The sequence below is a fragment of the Scyliorhinus torazame genome, chromosome 17 (genome assembly GCF_047496885.1).
Source record: "Scyliorhinus torazame isolate Kashiwa2021f chromosome 17, sScyTor2.1, whole genome shotgun sequence".
Lineage (NCBI taxonomy): Eukaryota > Metazoa > Chordata > Chondrichthyes > Carcharhiniformes > Scyliorhinidae > Scyliorhinus > Scyliorhinus torazame.
Genome location: NC_092723.1, coordinates 180,344,687 through 180,370,408, shown reverse-complemented (window position 1 = coordinate 180,370,408; position 25,722 = coordinate 180,344,687). Strand labels below are relative to the sequence as shown.

General features: G+C 52.3%; 1 protein-coding gene across 4 annotated transcripts in view; it reads left to right on the top strand.

Annotated features, from left to right (window-relative positions):
• rhbdl1 (rhomboid, veinlet-like 1 (Drosophila)) overlaps positions 1-25,722 on the top strand; it is a 333,009-nt gene that overhangs the window by 27,520 nt on the left and 279,767 nt on the right. For all 4 annotated transcript variants that reach the window (XM_072481756.1, XM_072481757.1, XM_072481755.1 and 1 more), the window contains exon 2: positions 11,926-12,084. In XM_072481756.1, coding sequence (XP_072337857.1) covers positions 11,926-12,084 — 159 coding nt within the window. The remainder of the gene's footprint in view (positions 1-11,925; positions 12,085-25,722) is intronic.

Here is a 25,722-nt window from a genome sequence, read left to right as displayed (position 1 = left end):
CGATGTCGCGAGATGTTGCGGTGAGAATCCTGCTCATTGTGGGCGGGATAGCTTTTTAGCAAATCTGCACATTAGAGTGAGTCAGCTAGTCTCAGGCTAATATGAACTCCCACGGTCTACCCAAGGTGTGCGATCTGACCCCCTCGCCTCGGATATCTCGGGCGAGCGCTATTCAGTGCTGGTTCCACAAACAGGGATCAGATGGAATGGCAAACATGGGGGTCTCCCGGGGGACCGTTGGCCCCCAGATGCTTGCCCCCTGTGCAGGGTGGCACCTTGGCACTGCTAAGGTGACAGGTTGGCAGTGCCAAGGTGCCAGGCTGACATTTTTCCCACAATAGTGATTGAGCCTGGGGATACCCTGCTCGGTTGCAGGGGGGGCCTGAGCACCTCCTTATAGGTGGGGGGGGGGGGGGGGGGTTCGGGGATCGTGTTGCAATGAGGCATACTGGCAAGCAGAGCTAAATGTGGCCTCGGCCACACGTTTCCCGCTTAGGCCCCCAATCCACCCAAATGGCTCCAAGTGCTGGGAAAAACTCGGCTAATCGCGCACGCTATGGGACTCTGTTCCCATTCGGGTAGATCGTGCCCAAGGTTTTTCCTGAACAGCAGGCCTCAAGATATTCCTCGCATTTACTTTATGATTGAACCACACATGTTCACAGAATCAATTCCTTTGCATTATTTTTGTCTTTGAAATTTTCTGAAGCATCATTTGCTTTTATTTTAGTTCCACCTATAATAAATGTATTCATTTGTGAGCATAAATTGCCATTTCTCGGACCTGCCCTGAACTACTACCTGAATCAATCTTCCACAGATTTCTGGGAAATCTGGTAGCAGATTGCCTCCAGGCATCTGCAGCCACCAGCAGGAGCAAGCAGCAAGCACAACCTGCAGCTGTGAACTGCCCTCACAAGTAACGAGGCCAATTCCTCACTAGCAATAGCCTTCATCTGTGAAGCTAGAGGCTGCTCACAGTCAGAGGGAGTGAAATTGACTTTGAGGAGAGAAGCTGCAACAGGGCTCTGTCCTGGAAGGCTTTGGTAGGACAGAGCGGCTGCAGCTGTGGTTGACCCTGTTATGAGTGTCCACAATATTTAAAGTTGGCTTGAAGGCCTCACAAATGCAAAGCCCCTGAAACCCCGACAGCTCAGGGGCGACCCCCGACCTGGAACGCTTCAGCCCCCCGACCGAGCTCAACCCCCTCCACAAGGAGACCAAGTGAATGCATTAATCCTTGGGTAGCCTGGTAAAAATCTGAAACCATCCCGAGGGCATCTTTTTGCCATCCTGAAACAGGAGATCACCAAAGTAACAAGATATCTTGAATAACGTTTGCAATTGTTTGCATTTTAACCTTTGTTGTATCAATTTAATTTTTCTTTTAAATAACTGTTGTTAATCATGTAAGTTGTCACAGTTCACAATGATATAATTATTTACTCTAAAGTATTCCTCAAGAGTTCACTAAATGAATTGGTGGAACATGCATCTAATTTTGTTGGAACAAACGCAAATCTCTGCAGCGTAATTATTTTATTGTCATGTTTTCTCGGCTCATCTGAATGGGCAGCTCCTCTTGTATGGCAACTTCAGCCTTGGCATTAAATAACCAAAGCCTGTCCTCATCCTTCACATATGGCCGTGACTCTCTTGAAAGAATGGTTCGAATATGGACTGCTACCGCATGGCGTGGTCGAGGCAACTAGCAGATATGCATTTAAAGGGCGCTTGAGGGCGGCACGACAGCACAGTGGTTAGCACTGTGGCTTTACAGCGGCAGGGTCCCAGGTTCGATTCTCCGCTGGGTCACTGTCTGTGCGGAGTCTGCACGTTCTCCCTGTGCCTGCGTGGGTTTCCTCCGGGTGCTCCTGTTTCCTCCCACAGTCCAAAGACATGAAGGTTAACAAAGAACAAAGAAAAGTACAGCACAGGAACAGGCCCTTCGGCCCTCCAAGCCTGTGCCGAACATCCTGCCCGTCTAAACTAAAATGAACACTATACTCCAAGTGTGGCCTAACTAAGGTTCTATACAGCTGCAACTTGACTTGCCAATTTTTATACTCAATGCCCCGGCCAATGAAGGCAAGTATGCCGTATGCCTTCTTTTTTTGAATAAACATTTTATTGAGGTATTTTTGGTTTTACAATAATGACAAAATATACGATGTACATGAGTCTATAAACAGAGTGCAAAAGCCTGCTTCCTCCCTTACAGGTCCCACCTTTATTAACCCCCTATTCTACGCTAAACTAACCCCCCGCTTCTACTGACGATTAATTTTCCCCAAAGAAGTCGACGAACGGTTGCCACCTCCGGGCGAACCCTAACATTGACCCTCTCAAGGTGAACTTGATTTTCTCCAAACAGAGAAAACTAGCCATGTCCGATAGCCAGGTCTCCATCATCCCTCCAAGCTAATAGTATCCCTCTCCGGGCTACCAGGGAAGCAAAGACCAGAACGTCTGCCTCTTTCTCCTCCTGGATTCCCGGATCTTCCGACACCCCGAAAATCACCACCTCTGGACTCGGTGCCACCCTTGTTTTTAACACCGTGGACATGACATCTGCAAACCCCTGCCAGAATCCCCTAAGCTTTGACATGTCCAGAACATGGGGGCATGGTTCGCTGGTCCTCCCGCACATTTTGCACACCTGTCTTCTACCCCAAAGAACCTGCTCATCCGGGCCACTGTCATGTGAGCCCGGCGAACTACTTTAAACTGTATCAAGCTGAGCCTGGCACATGTTGTGGACGCGTTGACTCTACTCAACGCATCCGCCCAGAGACCATCCTCTACCTCTCCTCCTAACTCCTCTTCCCACTTGCGCTTCAGCTCCCCAGTCTGCGTGTCCTCCGATCCCATGAGTTCCTTATAGATGTCAGAGACCTTCCCTTCTCCCACCCACACTCTGGAAACTACCAAATCCTGTATCCCCCTTGGTGGTAGGAGCGGGAAGGTTGAGACCTGTCTACATAGGAAATCCCGCATCTGCAGGTACCTGAATTTGTTTCCCCTCGCCAACCCAAACTTCTCCTCCAGCTCCCTCAAGCTAGGAAAGCTCCCATCCATAAATATATCCCCCATCCTCTCAATCCCTGCTCTCCGAAACCCCCTGTCCATCCTTCCCGGGCAAACTGGTGATTATTACAGATTGGAGACCAGACTGATGCTTCCTCCATTGCCCCCAGACTCTCAGGGCCGCCACCTCAACGGGGCTGGTGGAGTACCATGCCGGCGGGAACGGCAGAGGTGCTGTTACCAACGCCCCCAAACTGGTGCCCTTATATGAAGCCGCCTCCACATGTTCCCATGCTGACCCCCCCCCTTTCTGATCATGGCTATATTCATCGCCCAATAATAGTTCCTGAAGTTTGGCAGCACCAGCCCGCCCTCTCCCCGGCTCCGCTCAATCATCCCCTTCCTTACTCGCGGGGTCTTGCCCGCCCATACAAAGCCAGAGATCACTTTGTTAATCCATTTGAAAAAGGACCGCGGAATAAAGATGGGGAGACACTGGAACACAAACAGGAATCTCGGGAGGACCGTCATCTTCACCGTCTGCACCCTTCCAGCTAGTGACAACGGGAGCGTGTCCCACCTCCTAAAATCATCCTTCATTTGGTCTACGAGTCGGGCCAGATTTAGTTTTTGCAGCCGTTCCCATTCCCGCGCCACTTGGATGCCTGGATACCAAAAGCTTCCGCCTACCACTCTAAACGGCAGCTCCCCCAGTCGCCTCTCCTGTCTCTCAGTGCAATTGGCAAGGCTCTATAGCTAACGCGAACAACAGTGGGGAGAGGGGGCATCCCTGCCGTATGCCTCCTTGACTACCTTCTCCACCTGTGTTGCCCCTTTCAGTGACCTGTGCACCGAGATCTCTCTGACTGTCAATACTCTTGAGGGTTCTACCATTCACTGTATATTCCCTACCTGCATTAGACCTTCCAAAATGCATTGCCTCACATTTGTCCGGATTAAACTCCATCTGCCATCTCTCCGCCCAAGTCTCCAAACAATCTAAATCCTGCTGTATCCTCTGACAGTCCTCATCGCTATCCGCAATTCCACCAACCTTTGTGTCGTCTGCAAACTTACTAATCAGACCAGTTACGTTTTCCTTCAAATCATTTATATATACTATGAACAGCAAAAGTCCCAGCACTGATCCCTGCGGAACACCACTGGTCACAGCCCTCCAATTAGAAAAGCATCCTTCCATTGCTACTCTCTGCCTTCTATGACCTAGCTAGTTCTGTATCCATCTTGCCAGCTCACCCCTGATCCCGTGTGACTTCACCTTTTGTACCAGTCTGCCATGAGGAACCTTGTCAAAGGCCTTACTGAAGTCCGTATAGACAACATCCTCTGCTGTACCTGCATCAATCATCTAAAGGTTAGGTGGATTGGCCATGGTAAATTGCCCTTAGTGTCCAAAAAGGTTAGGAGGGGTTATTGGGTTACGGGGATAGGGTGGAAGTGAGGGCTTAAGTGGGTCGGTGCAGACTCGATGGGCCGAATGGTCTTCTTCTGCAGTGTATGTTCTATGTTCTATGTAAAGGGAGGCTGGATAAATAATAACATGGGCTAGTTTGGCTGAATGGCGTGTTTATACATGTATATATATTTTAAAATAAATTTGGAGTGTCCAGTTCTATTTTTCCAATTTAGCGTGGCCAATCCACCTGCCCGGCACAGCTTTGGGTTGTGGGGGTGAGACCCACGCAGACACGGGAAGAATGTGCAAACTCCACACGGACAGTGACCGGGGGACGGGATCGAACCCGGCTGCTTGGCGCCGTCAGGAAGCAGAGCTAACCACTGCGCCACCCTGCTCCCTTTGAATGGCCTATCTGTGTGCTGCAAATGTTATATAACCACAAGTAGCACTGTTTGTACATTTGGCCTCCTGAAATAAGGATTTTGATGTGCACAAATGTGCTAATTAACATACACTACATAAGTGTGTATAACACTTTTACATTTTAGGCTTTATAATTAGACGCCAGAGAAGAACATGGGCGGGATTCGCCGACCCCGTGCCGGGTCGGAGAATCGGCGGCAGGCCGCGCGAATCGTGCCACGCAGCCCCGACGCCGGCGTGCGATTCTCCGCAGTGCGGAGGGTGGTTGGCGTGGTGCCGGTCGCGGGCTGCTGTACGCGGCTGTCCTGCAGATTCTACGGCCCGGATGGGCCGAGCGGCCATAAGAAAAGAGCCGAGTCCCGCCGGCACCGTTCTAACCTGCTCTGGGCCGGCGGGACCTCGGAGTGTAAGGGTCGGGTGGTGGCCGGTTGGGGGGGGGGGGGTTTCCAACCCGGGGGGGGGGCCTCCGATGTAGCCTGGCCCGCGATCGGGACCCATCGACCGGCGGGCCGGCCTCTGTGGCTGGGGTCTCCTTTCCTACGTGCCGGCCCCTGTAGCCCTGCACCATGTTGCGTCGGGGCCGGCGCGTTGAAGGAGGCCATTGTGCATGTGTGCGTTGGCGCCGGTGCCACTGCGCATGCGCGGATCCCGTGGCGCCCAGTTCTCGCGGGATCTGCAGCTGGAGCGGCGGGAACCGCTCCAGCGCCGTGCTGGCCCCCTGGAGGGGCCAGAATTAGACATGGGAGCGGCCCGTTCACGCCGTGGTAAACTGCGACGGCGTTTACGAAGGCCTGGACACTCTGCCGACCCTCTGCCGCGGGATTGGAGAATCCCGCCCCTTATCTTCAAGATGTGGAATTCCAGCAGCCAGGAAGAAGAGATGTCCTGTCCGTGATGAGAAGTCCACGTTAATCAGACACAGGAACAATTGTCCCCGACAAATCTCAGCAACGTGAAATCTGCTGAAAGCAATATTGCAAATGTTGGGTTTTAAAATCAACAGAAACAACAGCAACGATCGTTGTTCTGTTAATCGAAGTAGAAAAGAACTGTCGCACGTTGTCAACTTATGCTGTTTGAATTGCCCCAGGGAACTGTAAGATTTTGCGCTGTCTCAATTGAAGCCTTCTGTTAGCATTTCAAATGATGTGTATTTTGCACTCCATGCTACCACAGCCATGATGCTGACCAGAGGGTTGCTGTCCTGCCTGGTCAAATTGTGCAGGATGTCGCAGAGCAGTCGTATGCGTGGAAGAACTGGTTGGAAGAAACTGGAGTTCATGCCATCCTAACTGCCTGTTAATACTCCAGGCAGAAAGGTCTAACTCAGCCCACATGTCAGCCAGGCCAACATTCTGAGCTTAACCGTATTCCAGGTCCCACATCAGCAGATCATCACAATAAAGCAGACAGCACCTGAGCACATAATGAATTAAACCAGCCAACAACCCAGATTGTAAACTAGGATAAAACAAACATACATATGGACCAAATTTCTGCCAAGTGGAAATCCATTGCATTATTAAATTTTACAAGTCTTGCATGCCCGATTTGAAATCTTTTTCATGCTGACCATACAAGGTAGAGTGTGCTTTGCACTAAATACACTTGCACAGATTTTATCACTGAGTGCAGACCACTAAAAATAAAAATGGTACGAGGAAATAACTCTCATGTGGGTGGTACTTTGTGTTTCTTGTCAAGAGCTAGCCGTCGTCTTGGTAATTGATGAATGAGCATGATTATATCCAGCTCTATAACAACAGCCAAGGTGGGATTTGTATGGGCACTTTATCCTCTACATTCTTTGCCTGCTTCCTTTCTTGAAGATGGGAATTTGTACTGGCATGGGATTCCGCGAGGCGCCGTGTGGTATAACACTCAAGCGGTCATTTTGTCCTGGGTAAGCCTGGGCAACTGTTAAGGAAGTTTTATCACAAGAGGCTGACATCTACAGTGACAACAGCAATGCTTGTAATTACATAGTCCCATTGCTGTTCACAGGAGCGTTAACCAACAGCATTTGACACTGAGCCGGATGTGGAGATATTAGGAAGGTGGTCAATAGCTTGGTCAGAGAGGTAGGTTTTAAGGGGTATCTTAAAGGAGGAAAAAGAGGCGGACAGGTTTCGGGAGGGGATTCTACATTGCACGCTTCCAGCTGGATAATGGTCAGGTGTGTGTGCATGCTGTCTGATTTATTTTCTGCCTTCTGACCAGGAGATGCTAAGGTCAATTAAAACGCCTCCGAGGCCACCACAATCATCACTAGCTATATTTAACAGATGTTGTGGGGTCAATCTGGGGTCTTTTGTTCTTCTCTGCTGCCCTCAAGTTGCCTGGGACACTCCCCTTGCTGTGTGAAGGATGTTCCTCCTCAACACCACTGGGTCAATGCTCCCATGGCCAGTTGCTACCATTCTTGCAGTTCTGTGGTCTCGCAATTTTGTCGATCCTGATTTGTCATTGAGAAGATGATGGTAAGCTGCCTTCTTGAATTGCTGCAGTCCCTGTGGTATGGCTACCGTGCTGTTAGGGAGGGAGTTCCAGGATTTCAGCCCAGTGACAGTGAAGGAATGGTGATATATTTCCAAATCAGGATGGTGTGTGTGGTCTGGAGGGGAAGCTGGTGGTGTCCCTGTGCAACTGCTGCCCATGGCCTTCCAGATGGTAGTGGTCATGGTTTTGGAAGATAGGTTCCTGAAGTGCATCATGTAAATGGTTGCCACTGCCTATCGGTGGTGGAGGTAGTGAATGTTTAAGGTTGTGGGTGGGGTGCCAAGGCTGCTTTGCCCTGGCTTCCTGGGTGTTGTTGGAGCTGCACTCATTGAGGAAAGTGGAGAGTATTCCATCACACTCCTGACTTGTGCCTTATAAATTCTGGACAGACTTAGGGGAGTCAAGAGATGAGTCAAAGCACAATATCAGTCATAATCGTATTGAATGGTGAAGGTGGCTCCATGGGCCATGTGGCCCCATTTTACTCGGGGCCACCGCTATGCTGGTTGATCTTCGCAATCGCCTCCTGTTTGACCATAAGACCGTTAGATATAGGAGCAGCATTAGACCATTCGGCCCATTGAGTCTGCTCTGCCATTCGATCATGGCTGACATGTTTCTCTCCCCCATTCTCCTGCATTTTCCCCTGATGGTTTGTCAATCATTCCTCTTCTGATCCATTTAAGCTTCTCATTACTGCATCTTTCCATCTCAGTTTTAGGCTTTCTTCCCTTTCTTCCTATCACCGTTGTTTACCTGACCATATTTCCTCTCTCTCTCCGCAATAGATGACCATTTTAATCTCTTCTTGGTTACTTTCTTCAATGCTCCCAAAATATTCATTGACCCCCCGTGATACACTGGTTCCTGATTTTGCCCTGACTCGTCAATCCACATCTCCGAATCCATGGGCGGATTCTCCAATCCCGCGGCAGAGTGTCCACGCCGTCGTAAACGCCGTTGTGTTTTACGACGCCGTGAACGGGCCGCTCCCACGGCTAATTCTGGCCCCTCCAGGGGGCCAGCACGGCGCTGGAGCGGTTCGCGCCGCTCCAGCTGCAGATCCCGGCACGAACTGTGCACCGCGGGATCCGCAGTTGTGCCGGCGGCAACGAGGACATGCGCAGTGGCACCGGCGCCAATGCGCGCATGCGCAGTGGCCTCCTTCAACCCGCTGGCCCCAGCGCAATATGGCGCAGGGCTACAGGGGCCGGCGCGTAGGAAAGGAGGCCGCCAGGCAGAGAGGCCGGCCCGCCGATCGGTGGGCACAGATCGCGGGCCAGGCCACATCGGAGGCCTCCCCAGGGTTGGACCACCCCCCTCCCCAAAGACCGCCACCCAACCCTTACACGTTAAGGTCCCGCCGGCCCAGAGCAGGTTAGAACGGCGCCGGCGGGACTCTGCTCTTTTCTTACGGCCAATGGCGCTCTGCGGAAAATCGGCTGCAGGCGTCGGGGTGGCGTGGCGCGATTCGCGCGGCCCGCCGCGATTCTCCCCGCTGCGGGGTCGGAGAATCCTGCCCAACATCTCATTGGTATCCAATCACTGTTCCTTTTCTCTTAATGTTACCCAAGTTTTTCCACAAGGCTTGTCTCCCAAATAGATTCTTCCTTTCAGTTACAGTTGTACCTTTCAATATTAGAACATTAAACGTACTTCAATGTGTTCTTTAACTGCCTTATTTGACCTTATTTGTGAATTGGGTGGTTTCCCGGGACTGGCTTTTCCCGCTGATGAAACCTGCTGCCTGCGGAAATGGCGACTTGGAAATGGCGCACTGGCTGGTGTTACGACCCCCTGGGCTAGTGCCCGGTCAATTCCAGCCCCACAGACCCTGGATTCCCAACTTCAGTGAATTAACCAATAATTTGTGTTTTCCTAAAATCTTTAACCCTTGACTGTTCCGATGAGTTACAGACACCAGGGGCGGGATTCTCCACTCCCGCGCCGGTTGGGAGAATGGCCTGTGTCGCCGGATTTTCCCGCGACGCCGGTCCGACGCCCTCCCGTGATTCTCCCAAGCGGCGAGAACGGTCCTGTCGAGTTCCGCGCGGCGCAGGCCGGAGAATCGCCCGAGACACCCAAAATGGCAATTCACCAGCACCCCTGCTATTCTCAGGCCCGAATGGGCCAAGCGGCCAGGCCAGAACGGCGGGTTCCCCCCGGCGCTGTCCACACCTGGTCGCTGCCGGCGGGAACAGCGCGGGAACGCTGGGGGGGGGGGGGCGGCCTGCAGGGGTGGGGAGGGGGGATCCCGCACCTGGGGGGGGCTTCAAATGGGGTCTGGCCCGCGATCGGTGCCCACCGATCGTTGGGCCGTCCTCTCTGAAGGAGGGCCTCCTTTCTACCGCAGCCCCGCAAGCTCCATCTGACATCTTCTTGCGGGGTGGACTCGGAGAGGACGGCAACCATGCATGCGCGGGTGACGCCAGTTATGCGGCGCCCGCCGCATCATGTATGCGGCGCCGCCTTTACGTGGCGACAAGGCCTGGCGCGTGTAAATGACGCAGCCCCGCTCCTAGCCCATTATCGGGCCCTGAATCGGTCGGGATAGGGGCCGTTTTGCGCCATCATGAACCTCGACGCCGTTCACGATGGCGTGGGCACTTCGGCGCGGGAGTGGAGAATCCCGCCCCAGATTTATAAGTAATACTTTAACAATCTGTTTATTAATAACAAAAGGTAAAGTTGAATATAGCAATAAATAACAGGACAATGGTCTACCAGTGTACCTATCCCAAAACCCATCCCACCCTCCATCCGGACACACATAAGACAGACACAAGGTAAGGGTTGGAGAGGATCAAAAAACAGGAGGCGGGGGGAGCTTGAGGCTGTCTTCACTGCTGTGGTTGCAGCCCCTGGGAATAGATTTGCTTAAGGAATTCAGGTCAGCGCAGTTCTGTCTTTCCGCCACCAGATGTTCAGGTCAGTGCAATTCCCATCGCCGACTATCAGATGGTGCTGCACACGAGATGTTCAGATCAGTGCAATTCTGCTCTTCTGCCTCCAGATGGAGCTTCCGTCTCCCTGTGAAGTTACTGGGCTTTGACCCTGAAATTAGCAGACTTTTACTTGCCTGATTTCTGTACAAAACTCTGGTTGTATTGTCATGAATGCTCTCACCTTAAGCTTCAACCTTCACCTCTTCCCAGCAAGAGCATTGGTCCCTGTATGGTGCAGGTGTGGGCTGTCCCAGCGATACAGCCCCCACTTTCCCCAGTACTGGTGCCAGTGCCCCATAAATCTAAACCCAATTCTCCTCCATCAATCTTTGCGCCATGCATTCACCTCTCTAACCTGATTTGGCCTATACCAATTTGCACGTGGCCCAGGTAATAGTCCAGTGATTATGACCTCTGAGGTTCTGATTCTTGATTTGGTGCCTAGGTCTCACACTGAACCGCCTTCTTTGTTCTGCCTATGTCGGTGGTACCTACACGGACCACAAAACTGGGTCCTTCCCCTCCCATTGCAAATTACTCTCCAGTCTCAAGTAGAGGTCCCAGACCTAAGCACTGGACAGGCAACACAGCCACCTGAACTCACATTCATTGATGCTGAGAACGGTGTCAGTGCCTCTGACTATACTATCCCCTACTACCACTTCATACATTTTCTGCTCCCCCTATTTGAATGGCTTCCTGTGCCATGGTGTCATGGTCAGTTAGTTCATCCACCCTACTCTCATCCAAACAAGCTGACAAAGCTCAGACCTTTTGGACAATTGCGAAGGCTGAGTCTCCCGTACCCCTGCCCTCTGAGACCCCTTACCTGTCTCACTCGCAGTAACACTGGCCTGACCACCGACCCAATCAGAATACCCTGTCCCAAGAGGTAACGTTACCCCATCCTGATGCGCCACGGTGTCAGCCCAGAGACTCTGAGCCAAAGCTGCTTGAATACTTACTGCAGAGGTGTTTGCCCGGAACAAGCTGGCACCCAAGACTTCCCACATACTGCAGTCTTGACACATCACCCATCCTGCCATCCTTAATGTGTCCCAATTACCTACTTCAGTTCCCAAATAGGATTATCGAATACTTAGGTGGGTTCATATATTGAATCCTACGAAATACATTGAAAATATTTGTGAATGTAATAATACACCAAGTAGGATTATGCGCAAGAGATTCCTCAGAGCTACTAGTTCTCTGCTGTGGTAACTTGACTGGAGGTGAGGCGGAATGCACTGTGCATCCACGAATGCACCACACCATTAAGAAAGATGTTGGTTTTTGCCACAATTCTCCATTGGGTAAGATCCTAAATTTCAGTTAGCCGTATGTTGCCAAGCAGAAGTGTGGTTCATCCTTAAGGAAGTAGGGATAATTGAAGTGTAAGCCAACCTGAATTTGGACTCTAATAAGAAAGGTCATTGACAAGTGGTTTTGGGACAGGTAACGTGCTCTTTCTTGATTATTGCATCATGTTGATGGGATAAAGTTGGACGGAAATAATAACTAATAGCTGGCGGGACGGTGGTAGTAGATCAATAAAGTAACAAGCAGTAACTTATTGAACGTGCTCTAATTCTCATTCCTTGGTCCTTGCAGCTCGATCCAGACAATACTGGTTTCATTGCTGTGGAGCACTTTTCCAACCTGCTTCAGAGCCATGAGTTACAGCTGGACCCCACCAAACTCGAGATGCTGTTTGCTCTTGTGCAGAGCAACGAGCAAGGCCAGATTTGCTACCATGAGCTCGTCAACCTGGTGAGTAACAAGTTAATGCAGAAAACTCGGCACAATAATAATGTGAGAATTGCCAGAGGGATACTGAGTTATCCTTCAGTACAATATCGGACAGTAGACGAGTGTTAGGCTGTGTAGGAATGCCAATATGTGATAGGGCACAGAGATATTAGGCTCTACATTAGCAAATAATGCCATCGTGACATAGGAAAGTACATTAATACAACTCTGAGTTGGATGTAGAGATACTAGGCTGTACAGTTAAGCAAACATGAGAAATGATACAGGATATTATGATGTGAGACTGAATTTATGGATAGTACAATTTGTATTATCTGTGACTCGAATGTTTATTCATCACAAATGCATTGGTGTCATTTTAAAGGCATGAGAATGAATGGTTGATTGGTTCAGTGAATTAAATTGGTATAATTTGTTTTTTTTTGATGATGCTGATTGTAATGCTGTATAACTCCACATGCTGTCTGTCAATCTAGCAAAAACATGAGATCCACTGATTTTCAACTGTGGTTTCACATGAAGCTTCCATTTCTCTCTCGGGGGGCTTTTCTGCACTCGGGGTCTTGATAGTTTACGAACACAGCTTCCTGTTAAATTGTCACGTAATCTTCGACATATGAAAAGCTACAAGGAGAAATGGCAACACAGGCAGCTACGGGTAATGGCTATTTACCTCATGGATTTCATGGCATTTGGATTTGTTTATTGTCACGTGTACCGAGGTACAGTGAAAAGTATTTTTCTGCGAGCAGCTCAACAGATCATTTAATGCATGAGAAGAAAAGAAAATACATAATAGGGCAACACAAGGTACACGATGTAAATACATAAACAACGGCATCGGTGAAGCATACAGGGGTGTAGTGTTAATGAGGTCAGTCCATAAGGGGCTTGTTTAGCAGTCTGGTAACAGCGGGGAAGAAGTTGTTTTTGAGTCTGTTCGTGCGTGTTCTCAGACTTCTGTATCTCCTGCCCGATGGAAGAAGTTGGAAGAGTGAGTAAGCCGGGTGGGAGGGGTCTTTTGATTATGCTGCCCGCTTTTCCCCAGGCAGCGGGAGGTGTAGATGGAGTCAGTGGATGGGAGGCAGGTTTGTGTGATGAACTGGGCTGTGTTCACGACTCTCTGAAGTTTCTTGCGGTCCTGGGCCGAACAGTTGCCATACCAGGCTGCGACGCAGCCAGATAGGAAGCTGTCCTTGTCCTTTCATGGCATTTGGGCATCAGTGGCTAGGCCTGCATTTATTGTGCATCCCTAGTTGTCCTTGAGAAGATGATGGGGAGCTGCCTTCTTGAACCACTGCAGTCCATGTGGGGCAGGTACGCCCATCGTATTGTTGAAGAGGGAGTTCCAGGATTTCGACCAAGTGACATTGAAGGAACAGTGATATATTTCCAAGTTAGGTGTGTGATTTGGAGGGGAGCTTGCAATTGGCAATGTTCCCACACATTTCCTCTCCTTGTCCTTTGGTACAGGTCATGAGTTTAGAAAGTGTTGCTGAAGAACCTGTGAGTTGCTGCAGTGCATCTTATAGATGGTACACCCTGCTGTCACGCCTCCGCACCTCGAATGGTGAACTTGATTTTCTCCAAATGCAAAACTCTGCCAAATCGTTCACCCATATCCCCACCTGTACTCCCGGATCCTCCGACACTCCAAATACCGCCACCTCCAGACTCAGGGCTACATCTTTCCCCAAATCCTTGACATTACGTCCACAAATCCCATCCAAAACTGTCAACATTGGACACGCCCAAAACATATGGACATGATTCGCCAACCCACACCTATTCTACTCATCCTGGACACCGTCATGTGGGACCTGTGCATCACTTTAAACTGGATGATGCTTAGTCTTGCACACGATGTGGACGCATTAACCCTCCACAAAGCTTCACTTCATACTCCAGCTCCCCCCAGCTCCTCGTCCCACTATGCCTAACCTCCTCCACCGAGGCACTCTCTCTCTCTCTTCAACAGCTCATAGGAACATAGAACATAGAACATTACAGCGCAGTACAGGCCCTTCGGCCCTCGATGTTGCGCTGACCTGTGAAACCAATCTAAAGCCCATCTACACTATTCCCTTATCGTCCATATGTCTATCCAATGACCATTTGAATGCCCTTAGTGTTGGCGAGTCCACTACTGTTGCAGGCAGGGCATTCCATGCCCTTACTACTCTCTGAGTAAAGGACCTACCTCTGACATCTGTCCTATATCTATCTCCCCTCAATTTAAAGGTATGTCCCCTCGTGCTAGACATCACCATCCGAGGAAAAAGGCTCTCACTGTCCACCCTATCCAATCCTCTGATCATCTTGTATGCCTCAATTAAGTCACCTCTTAACCTTCTTCTCGCTAACGAAAACAGCCTCAAGTCCCTCAGCCTTTCCTCATAAGATCTTCCCTCCATACCAAGCAACATTCTGGTAAATCTCCTCTGCACCCTTTCCAATGCTTCCACATCCTTACTATAATGCGGCGACCAGAATTGGACGCAATACTCCAAATGCGGCCGCACCAGAGTGTTGTATAGCTGCAACATGACCTCATGGCTCCTAAACTCAATCCCTCTACCAATAATAGCTAACACACCGTATGCCTTCTTAACAACCCTCTCAACCTAGGTGGCAACTTTCAGGGATCTATGTACATGGACACCGAGATCTCTCTGCTCATCCACACTGCCAAGAATCTTACCATTAGCCCAGTACTCAGTCTTCCTGTTATTCCTTCCAAAATGAATCACCTCACACTTTTCTGCATTAAACTCCATTTGCCACCTCTCAGCCCAGCGCTGCAGCTTATCTATGTCCCTCTGTAACTTGTAACATCCTTCCGCACTGTCCACAACTCCACCGACTTCAGTGTCATCTGCAAATTTACTCACCCATCCTTCTACGCGCTCCTCCAGGTCATTTATAAAAATGACAAACAGCAGTGGCCCCAAAACAGATCCTTGTGGTACACCACTAGTAACTGGACTCCAGTCTGAACATTTCCCATCAACCACCGCCCTTTGTCTTCTTCCAGCTAGCCAATTTCTGATCCAAACTGCTAAATCACCCTGAATCCCATGCCTCCGTATTTTCTGCAGTAGCCTACCATGGGGAACCTTATCAAACGCTTTACTGAAATCCATATACACCACATCAACTGCTTTACCCTCATCCACCTGTTTGGTCACCTTCTCAAAGAACTCTATAAGGTTTGTGAGGCACGACCTACCCTTCACAAAACCGTGTTGACTATCTCTAATCAAATTATTCCTTTCCAGATGATTATACATCCTATCTCTTATAAACCTTTCCAATATTTTGCCCACAACAGATGTAAGGCTCACTGGTCTATAGTTACCGGGGTTATCTCTACTCCCCTTCTTGAACAAGGGGACAATATTTGCTATCCTCCAGTCTTCTGGCACTATTCCTGTAGACAAAGATGACTTAAAGATCAAGGCCAAAGGCTCAGCAATCTCCTCCCTAGCTTCCCAGAGAATCCTAGGATAAATCCCATCCGGCCCAGGTGACTTATCTATTTTCACACTTTCCAGAATTGCTAACACCACCTCCTTATGAACCTCAAGCCCTTCTAGTCTAGTAGCCTGAATCTCAGTACTCTCCTCGACAACATTGTCTTTCTCCTGTGTGAATACTGACGAAAAATATTCATTTAGCACCTCTCCTATCTCCTCGGACTCCAAGCACACCTTCCCACTACTGTCCTTGACTGGCCCTACTCTTACCCTAGTCATTCTTTTATTCCTGACATATCTATAGAAAGCTTTCGGGTTATCCTTGATCCGACCTGCCAAAGACTTCTCATGTCCCCTCCTGGCTCTTCTTAGCTCTCTCTTTAGGTCCTTCCTAGCTAACTTGTAACTCTCGAGCGCCCTAACTGAACCTTCATGTCTCATCTTTACATAAGTCTCCTTCTTCCTCTTGACAAGTGTTTCGACTGCTTTAGTAAACCACGGTTCCCTCGCTCGAACAGAGGAGTTCGGAGCAGAAGTCGGCAATTCAGCCCTTTGAGCCTGCTCCACCATTCAATCAGCTCATGGCTGATCTCTTCCTGGTCTCAAATCCACCTCTCTACCTGTTGCCCATATCCCTTTAACACACTTTTTAAAATCAGAAATATATCTATCTCCTTCTCAAAATCATTTAATGACTCAGACTCCACCGCACTATGGGGCAGCGAGTTCCACACATTCACCACCCTCTGCGAGAAGTAGTTCCTCCTCATCTCAGCTCCCTATATACAACCTTGCCCTCCCTTATTTCCTCCTCAGACAGGAGTTTATCCTGCAGCAGTATAGGTGGCAGCATGGAAACGACGACACCTCATTCCTCATGAAGTCCCTCACCTGCACATACCTGACCCTATTCCCCTTCGGCAACTGGTACGCCCCCTCCAGCTTCTCAAAGTCTGCAAACCTCCCTCCAACAAACAAATCCCGAAAATATTCTATCCGCACTTGCCGCCACCTCGAATGCCCTCAAACTGGCCCCTCTACAGGAGACCGCCTCCACCCGTCCCCACACCGATCGCTCTTCCACTGCCCATCTCCTAACCATTGCAATGTTTGCTGCCCAAGAGTAGTTTAGCAAGCTCAGCAACGCTAACGACCCCCCCCCCCCCCCCCCCCCCGCCAACCCCCCGCCACCCCCCCGCCCCCTGCCATCTATCCCTCTCCAAGAACGTCCCCCATGGAGCCTTCCCCGCCCACACGAACCTCAAAATCATCCCATCAACCTTCCTAAAAAAAAGACTTGGGCTCAAAAGTCAGGAGGTTCTGGAACACAAACAAAAACTTTGGCAACACCGTCATCTTTATCTGGACCCGACCAGCCAATGACAATGGCAGCACATCCCACTTCTTAACGTCTGCCTTCATTTTTTTTTTTAAATTTAGAGTACCCAATTAATTTTTTCCAATTAAGGGGCAACTTAGCGTGGCCAATCCACCTACCCTGCACATCTTTGGGTTGTGGGGGCGAAACCCACGCAAACATGGAGAGAATGTGCAAACTCCACACAGTCAGTGACCCAGAGCCGGGATCGAACCTGGGACCTCGGCGCCATGAGGCAGTAGTGCTAACCACTGCGCCACCGTGCTGCCCTTACCTTCCACCAATCGCGCCAAGTTCAACTTATGCAGCTGGGCCCAACTCCGCATTACCTGTATTGCAAAGTAATGAAAACTCACCCCTATTAAACGGGACAGCAGTTCCCTTAGCTTCCTCTCCTGGCCCCCCGAGCGTTAGTTGGGAATATCTCACTTTTCCGCATGTCAAGCTTGTACCCCAAAAAGTGGCCAATCTCCCCCAAAATCCCCATGATCCTGTCGAAGCTCCCGCCCGGGTCCAAAATGTACATTAGGAGATCATCCGCGTACAAAGAAACTGGGTGCTCGACACTCCCCCTCCCTCAGTACAATACCCGTCCACCCCCTCGAGCCCCTAAGTGCCATTACCAACGGCCCAATCACCAGGTCAAAGAGCAATGGGGAGAGCGGGCACCCCCGCCTTGTGCCCCAGGGCAAACTAAAGTACTCCAAGCTGACCTTGTTAGTCCGAACACTCGCCTTTAGGTGCCTTATGCAGCAGCCAAGACCAGTCCACAAATCCCCAGCCCCAGCACCTTGAATCAGTACGGCCACTCCACCTGATCGAAAGTTTTCTCCGCGTCCATCACTAAAACCGCTTCAACCTCTCAGCACCGGAGGGCAACACAATTACATTAAGTGATCTCCGTACATTCGGCAACAGCTGCGGCCCCTTCACAAATCCCGTCTGATCCTCAACTATCGCTCCCAGCACACAATCCTCTCTCCTCGTCGCCAGCACCTTAGCCAACAACTTCACATCTACATTCAACAATGAGGTTGGGGTGTGTGCTCCACACTGCTCCAGGTCCTTGTCTTTCTCTACAATATGCGAAATCGAAGCCTGAGACAGTGCGGGGGCGAAGCTCTTCCCTCGCCATCGACTCATTATACATCTCGCCTAGCAGAGGCCCCAGCTCCAACCCAAACATCTTATGGCTTGACTGGAAACCTGTCCGGACTTGGGGCCTTCCCCACCTGCACTGACTCATGCAATCCATCACCTCCCTCTACCCGATCAGTGCCCCTAGCCCCTGCACCCACGCATCCTCCACCCTCGGAAACTCCAGCTCATTCAAAAACTGCCTCATCCCTTCATTCCCCCACTGGAGGCTCCGAGCTATACAATCTCCAGTAGAAAGCCTCAAAAACCCTTGTTCACTCCCTCCTGCTCCAATACCACTATACCCCTTTCCTCCCTCAGCCTCCCAATCTCCCTCGCTGCCTCCTGCTTCCTCAGCTGGTGAGCAACTATCCTGCTGGCTTTCCCCCCGTTCTCATATACCACCCCCCTGCCTCTACACAATTTGCCCCACCGCCTTTGACGTGGACACCACCCCAAACTCCATCTGGTGCCTCAGTCTCTCCTTTAGTAGCGCCTCCTCAGGTGCCATTGGGTACCTCTGGTCCATCCTCAGTATGGCCTCCACCAACCTCAACCTTCGGCCCGCTCCACCCTCTCCCCATGCGCCCAATCAAAACAAGCTCCCCCCTTATCACCACTTTCAGTCCTTCCCCGTATTATTCTGCTCCATGTAGTTCCAACTGGCCACCCTCACCCTTTCGCGCACACCCTTATCCGCCAATAGCCCCACATCTAACCTCCAGTGCAGCCGCTGTTCCTCCCCCTTCGCCAAGTCCACCCAATGCGGCACATGGTCCGGACATCACGATTGCTGAATATTCCGCTCCAGCTACCCCGGCCAACCGCGGCTTACCTAAGACAAAGAAATCAATCCGGGAGTACACCCCGTGCGATAAAATAAGAAAACTCCTTTGCCCTCGGCCTCTCAAACCGCCCTGGTTCCCCCCCCCCCCCCCCCCCCCCCAAATATGTTCAATAAACCCCAACAGCTCCTTTGCCATGGCCGAAACATTCAGAGACCTAGGGCACAGCTGGTCCAACCAATCAGCCGATGCATGTCCGGGTCCCCCCCCCCCCCCCCCCATGCTTGACCGCACAAACCTCTCTTTCCAGCCCAAAACCACCAGCTATGCCTGGACCATGTGTTCCTTTACTTCACACTGTGGACAGTACCTTACCCGGTCCCACATTAGCCCTTCCTACGCCACACCCTTAAACGACAGTTATTGCAGGAGATTAGGAGAATCCAGTCTACCCCAGCTTTTAAAGTCTTTTTATCAATTTAAATTTAACATTTATTAGCGTTACCATCCACTGAACCCTTACTATCAATATTCTGGGGCTAACATCAAGTAGAAACTGAACTGGACTCGCCACATAAATACTGCAGCCTCCAAGAGCATGTCAGAGACGGGAAATTCTGCGGAGAGTATCTCACCTGACATCTCAACTCCTCCAGCCATCGATAAGGCACAAGCCAGGAGAGTGGCAGAAAAAGAGCTGAATACCAGAGGTGAGGTGAGATTAACTTCCCTTGACATCGAGCAGCATTTGACCGAGTGCGGCATCAAGGAACCCGAGCAAAACAAGTCAGTGGGAATCAGGGGGAAAACTGCGCTGTTTGGAGTCATACCCGGCACAAAGGAAGATGATTGTGGTAGTTGGAGGCCAATCATCTCAGCTCCAGGACATCAGTGCAGGAGTTCCTCAGGGTAGTGTCCTAGGCCCAACCATCTTCAGCTGCTTCATCAATAACCTCCCTTCCATCACAAGATCAGGGGCGGGATTCTCCGACCCCCCGCCGGGTCAGAGAATCGCCGGGGGCTGGCGTGAATCCCGCCCCCGCCGGTTGTCGAATTTTCCAGCACCGGATATTCGGCGGGAGCGGGAATCGCACCAGTCGGCGGGCCCCCCCACCACCCCGGCGATTCTCCAGCCCGCGATGGGCCGAAGTCCCGCTGCTGGATTGCCTGTCCCGCTGGCGCGAATCAAACCACCTCTCTTCCCGGCGGGACTACGCGGCGCAGGCGGGCTCCTGGTGGGGGCACGGGGCGATCTGGCCCCGGGGGGTGCCCCCACAGTGGCCTGGCCCGCGATTGGGGCCCACCGATCTGCGGGCGGGCCTATGCCGTGGGGGCACTCTTTTCCCTCCGATTCGGCCACAGCCTTCACCATGGCCGACGCGTACGAGACACCCCCACCCCGCGCATGCGCGGGGTTGACGTCAGCAGCCGCTGATGCTCCCGTGCATGCGCGGACTTCCACCGGCCGGCGAAGTCCTTTCGGCCCCGGCTGGCGTGCCAACCACTCTGGCGCGGGCCTAGCCCCTCAAGGTGTGGATTTGGGGCGGCCCGACGCCGGAGTGGTTCCCGCCACTGCATCCCGCCGGGACCCCCCCGCCCCGCTGGGTAGGGGAGAATCTCGGCCCAGAAGTGGGGGTGTTTGCGGATGTCTGCACAATGTTCAGCACCATTCGCGACTCCTCAGATAATGAAGCAGTCCGTGTCCAAATGCAGCAAGACCTGGACAATATCCAGACTTGGGCTGACAAGTGGCAAGTTACATTCGCGCCACACAAGTGCCAGGCAATGACCATCTCCTACAAGAGAGAATCTAACCATCCCCCCGTGACATTCAATGGCATTACCATCGCTGAATCCTCCACAATCAACATCCTGGGGGTTACCATTGATCAGAAACTGAACTAGACCAGCCATATTAATACTGTGGCTACCAGAGCAGGTCAAAGAGTAGGCGAGTAACTCACCTCCTGACCCCCAAAAGCCTGTTCACCATCTACATGTCAGGAGTGTAATGGAATACTCTCCACTTGCCTGGATGAGTGCAGCTCCAACAACACTCAAGAAGCTCAACACCATCCAGGCCAAAGCAGCCCCGCTTGATTGCTCCTCCTTCCACAAGCATTCAATCCCTCCAGCCCCGTGAACAATGGCAGCCGTGTGTACCAGCGACAAGATGCACTGCAGGATCTCGTTAAGGTTCCTTAGGCTGCACCGTCCAAACACACGACCACTACCACCTGGATGGACAAGAGCAGCAGATACCTCGTAACCTTACCACCTGGACGTTCCCCTCCAAGTCACACACCACCCCGACTTGGAAATATATCGCCGTTCCTTCACTGTCACTGGGTCAAATTCCTGGAACACCCTCGCTCACAGCATTGTGGGTGTGCCTACGCCTCAGGGACTGCAGTGGGTCAAGAAGGCAGCTCACAACCACCTTCTGAAGGGCAACGAGAGATGGGCAATGCCAGCGACTCCCACATCCCGGAAATGAATAAAAAAATAAATAAAATTCTCCATTTGCCTGGATGAGTGCAGTTCCAACACCATTCAGGAAGTGTGACACTATCCATGTCAAAGCAGCCTGTTTGATCAACACCCCATCCACCACCTTAAACATTTGCTCCTTCCACCACTGGCAAACAGTGGTAGCAGTGTGTACCACCTACAACCTGCACTGCAGCAACACATCAGATTTCTTTCGACAAGCACAATTCAAACTCCCCGGCCTCTACCACCAAGAAGGACAAGAGCAACTGATGCCGGGCACACTACCAGCTGCAAGTCTCCCTCCAGTCCACACATCATCCTGACTTGGAACGATATCGCAGTTCCCTTATCGCACTGGATAAAATCCTGGAACTCCCTTGCTAATAGATTGGCGTACTGTTGTACCCTCAATAACGACGCTTAGGACTTCCGGTTGCGGCTATGCTGAGCTAAGTCGCACGTTCGGCAGCTCCCGCCAGAAACGGACATTTGGGCTCTTTTTAGGGGCCCTGGCGGCATTTCTTCGACGGTTCCCAGTGTGGGAAGGTGACAGTACGATTTCCCCGGCACTGTATGGATTGGACCAGGAGTGGAGCGGTGAAAAAAAGTAATTCTGGTGCAGCGAAAAGTGCGAGGGAGGGAAGGCAAGATGACGGCGGGTGGAGACCAGGCAGCGTGGGCGCAGTGGGCGCGAGAGCAGCAGGAGTTTCTCAAGCGCTGCTTCACGGAATTGAAAGCAGGGCTGCTGGAGCCGATGAAGGCTTCGATCGACAAGCTGGTCGGGACCCAGAAGGCCCAAGGGGCGGCGATCCAGGAGGTGTGGCAGAAGGCCTCGGAGAATGAGGATGAGATATTGGGCCTGGCGGTGAAGGTGGAGATGCTGCATAAGAAATGGCAGGAGAAGTTCGAGGACATGGAGAATCGGTCGAGGAGGAAGACCCTGCGGATTCTGGGTCTCCCGGAGGGAGTGAAGGGGTCGGATGCTGGAGCATACGTGGTCACAATGTTGAACACGTTGATGGGCGCGGGTGCCTTCCCGAGGCCCCCTGGAGCTGGATGGGGCCCACCGAGTCCTGGCGAGGAGGCCCAAGTCTAACGAGCCACCGCGGGCGGTATTGGTGCGGTTCCACCGCTTGGTGGACAGGGAGTGTGTCCTAACATGGGCAAAAAAGGAGCGGAGCAGCAGGTGGGAGAATGCAGAGGTCCGTATATACCAGGACTGGAGCGCGGAGGTGGCCAAGAAGAGGGCCGGGTACAATCGCGCTAAGGCGGTTCTGCATCGGAAGGGGGTGAAATTCGGGATGCTGCAGCCGGCACGACTGTGGGTCACGTTTAAGGACCGGCACCGTTACTTTGAGATGTCGGAGGAGGCGTGGACTTTTATTCAGGCCGAAAAGTTGGACACGGACTGAGGGTCGGTTGTGAGGGGAGGTCTCGGGGGGCTATTGTGGTTACTGTGCTTTGGGGGATGTTGGGGGATGTTCTGTTCTGTATTGTTTCCTTGGGTGCTGGGTGGGGTAGGGTGAAATGGTTCGAAGGGGGGTTTTGTGAGAGTGTGGGCGTCGGTGGTTGGAAGTACGGGGCCCCGTTGGGGGAAGGGGAGATGGGAGGCCCGAGGTGGGGGAGCTGGGATTAGGCCGCAAAAGGGAGCTGCGGCAGAGAGGGCGGGGCCGGTCTGATGGAAAGCGCGGGCTTTTTCCCACGCTCGGGAAGGAAGGGGGCAGGGCCGGGGGGGAAGGGCGGTGTTGGAGAGGAGCACCCGCTGATGGACAGGAGGGGGGGGTAGACTGCCACACTGGGGGGTCGACGGAGTGGCGGGAGTGGCCGGGGTCAGCAGGAGTCAGCTGACTTACGGGAGTGCTATGGGGGGATCAACGCAGCTAGGGGGGGAACCAAGCTGGGGGGGGGGGGGGAACTGGGTTGCTGCTGCATTGGCCAAAGGGGAGCTGGAGCTCGGAGAGAGAGTCGGGGCGGGGGTCTGCCGCTGGGGGGGAATGGAGAGTGCGGGAGGCGCGGGCACGTGGCTGGCCTAGAAAAGGGGGTGGCTAATCAGCAGGGGCGGGGGGGGGGGGGTGGGCGGGAAGCCCCCTGATCCGGCTGATAACTTGGAATGTGAGAGGCCTGAACGGGCCGGTCAAGAGGGCCCGTGTGTTCGCGCGCCTGTGGGTCGTATAGGCCAATCTCTCTCCTCAACGTGGACGCGAAGCTGTTAGTGAAGGTGTTGGCTACCAAAATTGAGGACTGTGTCCCGGGGGTGATTCACGAGGACCAGACGGGTTTTGTTCAGGGAAGGCAGCTGAATACCAATGTGCGGAGGCTCCTTAACGTAATCATGATGCCTGCAGTTGAGGGGGAAGCGGAGATAGTGGCGGCGATGGACGCGGAGAAGGTCTTCGATTGGGTGGAGTGGGGGCACCTCTGGAAGTGTTGAGGAGGTTTGGGTTCGGGGAGGGGTACATTAGTTGGGTTAGGCTACTTTACGAAGCCCCGGTGGCGAGTGTGGCCACGAATTGGAGGAGGTCGGAATACTTTTGGCTGTACCGGGGGATGAGGCAGGGGTGCCCCCTGTCCCTCTTGCTATTTGCATTGGCAATTGAGCCTTTGGCTATGGCTCTAAGGGAGTCCAGGAACTGGAGGGGGCTGGTCCGTGGGGGGGGGGGGGGGGGGGGGGGGAGGAACACCGGGTATCGTTGTATGCTGATGATCTGTTACTTTGTGGCGAACCCAGGGGGGGATGCCAGAGGTGATGCGGATCCTCAGGGAGTTTGGGGACTTTTCCGGGTATAAGCTCAACGTGGGGAAGAGTGAGCTCTTCGTGGTACACCCAGGGGACCAGGGAAGGGGGATAGACAAACTTCCAATGAAGAGGGTGGAAAGGAGTTTTTGGTACCTAGGGATCCAGGTGGCCAGGAGCTGGGGGGCCCTGCACAAGCTCAACTTGACGAGGCTGGTGGAGCAGATGGAGGAGGAGTTTAAAAGGTGGGATATGCCTGCCACTCTCCCTGGTGGGTAGGGTACAGTCGGTGAAGATGACGGTGCTCCCGAGGTTCCTTTTTATATTCCACTGCCTCCCCATCCTGATCACTAAGGCCTTTTTTAAGAGGGTCAGTAGGAGCATCATGGGATTCATGTGGGCGAAAAAGACCCCGAGGGTGAGAAGGGTGTTTCTGGAGCGGAGTAGGGACAGAGGAGGGTTAGCGTTACCTAATCTGTGTGGGTATTACTGGGCTGCCAATGTGGCGATGATACGAAAGTGGGTAATGGAGGGGGAAGAGGCGACGTGGAAGAGGCTGGAGATGGCGTCCTGTGTGGGCGCGAGTCTGGGAGCGCTGGTGACAGCACCGCTGCTGCTCCCGCCGACTAGGTACACCATGAGTCCGGTGGTGGCGGCGACTTTGGAAATTTTGGGGCAGTGGAGACGCCACAGGGGTGAGGTAGAGGCTTCGGTTTGGTCCCCGATCCGGGAGAACCATCGGTTCGTCCCGGGGAGAATGGATGGAAGGTTCCTGAGCTGGCACAGGGCGGGAAGTAGAAGACCTGTTTTTAGATGGGACGTTTGCGAGCCTTGGGGCGCTGGAGGAAACATTTGGGCTTCCCCCCGGAAATGCCTTCAGGTACATGCAGGTAAGGGCGTTTGTAAGACGGCAGGTGAGGGAGTTCCCACTGCTTCCAGCACTCGGGATCCAGGATAGGGTGCTCTCGGGGGGGTGGGTTGGAGAGGGCAGGGTCTTGGCGATCTACCAGGAGATGCAGGAGGGGGAGGAGACCTCGGTGGAGGAGCTAAAGGGTTAAATGGGAGGAGGAGCTTGGGAGGAGATAGACGAGGGTGCGTGGGCAGACTCCCTGGGTAGGGTTAATTCTTCCTCCTCTTGCGCCAGGCTTAGCCTGATACAATTTAAGGTTCTTCACAGAGCGCATATGACAGGGGCGAGGCTGAGCAGGTTCTTTGGGGTGGAAGACAGGTGTGGGAGGTGCTCGGGGAGCCCACATGTTCTGGGCGTGCCCAGCGCTGGATGGGTTCTGGAGGGGGTATTTTGAGGACGGTGTCTGTTATAACTGCCTGCTTACCATTGGCTGGGGACTAATGACAATCCCACAATCCTGTGGGAGTATGAGCTTCCCCAATGAGGGGAGCGGAGAAATCATTAGCAGACTCCCTGTATAAATAAAGCTGGCCAGTTTGGAACTAGCAGGAAGGAGTAAGCAGCAAGTGAGGTTGCTGCTGTTATATATATATGTGTTATTGTAAATAAATATTATTTCTTGTATCCTTGAAACTCTTGCTGGATTCTTCGTGGCCCTCACAAAACTGGCGACGAGGATGGGATGTTATAAGCTACCTGCTTACCATTGGCTGGGGACTAATGAC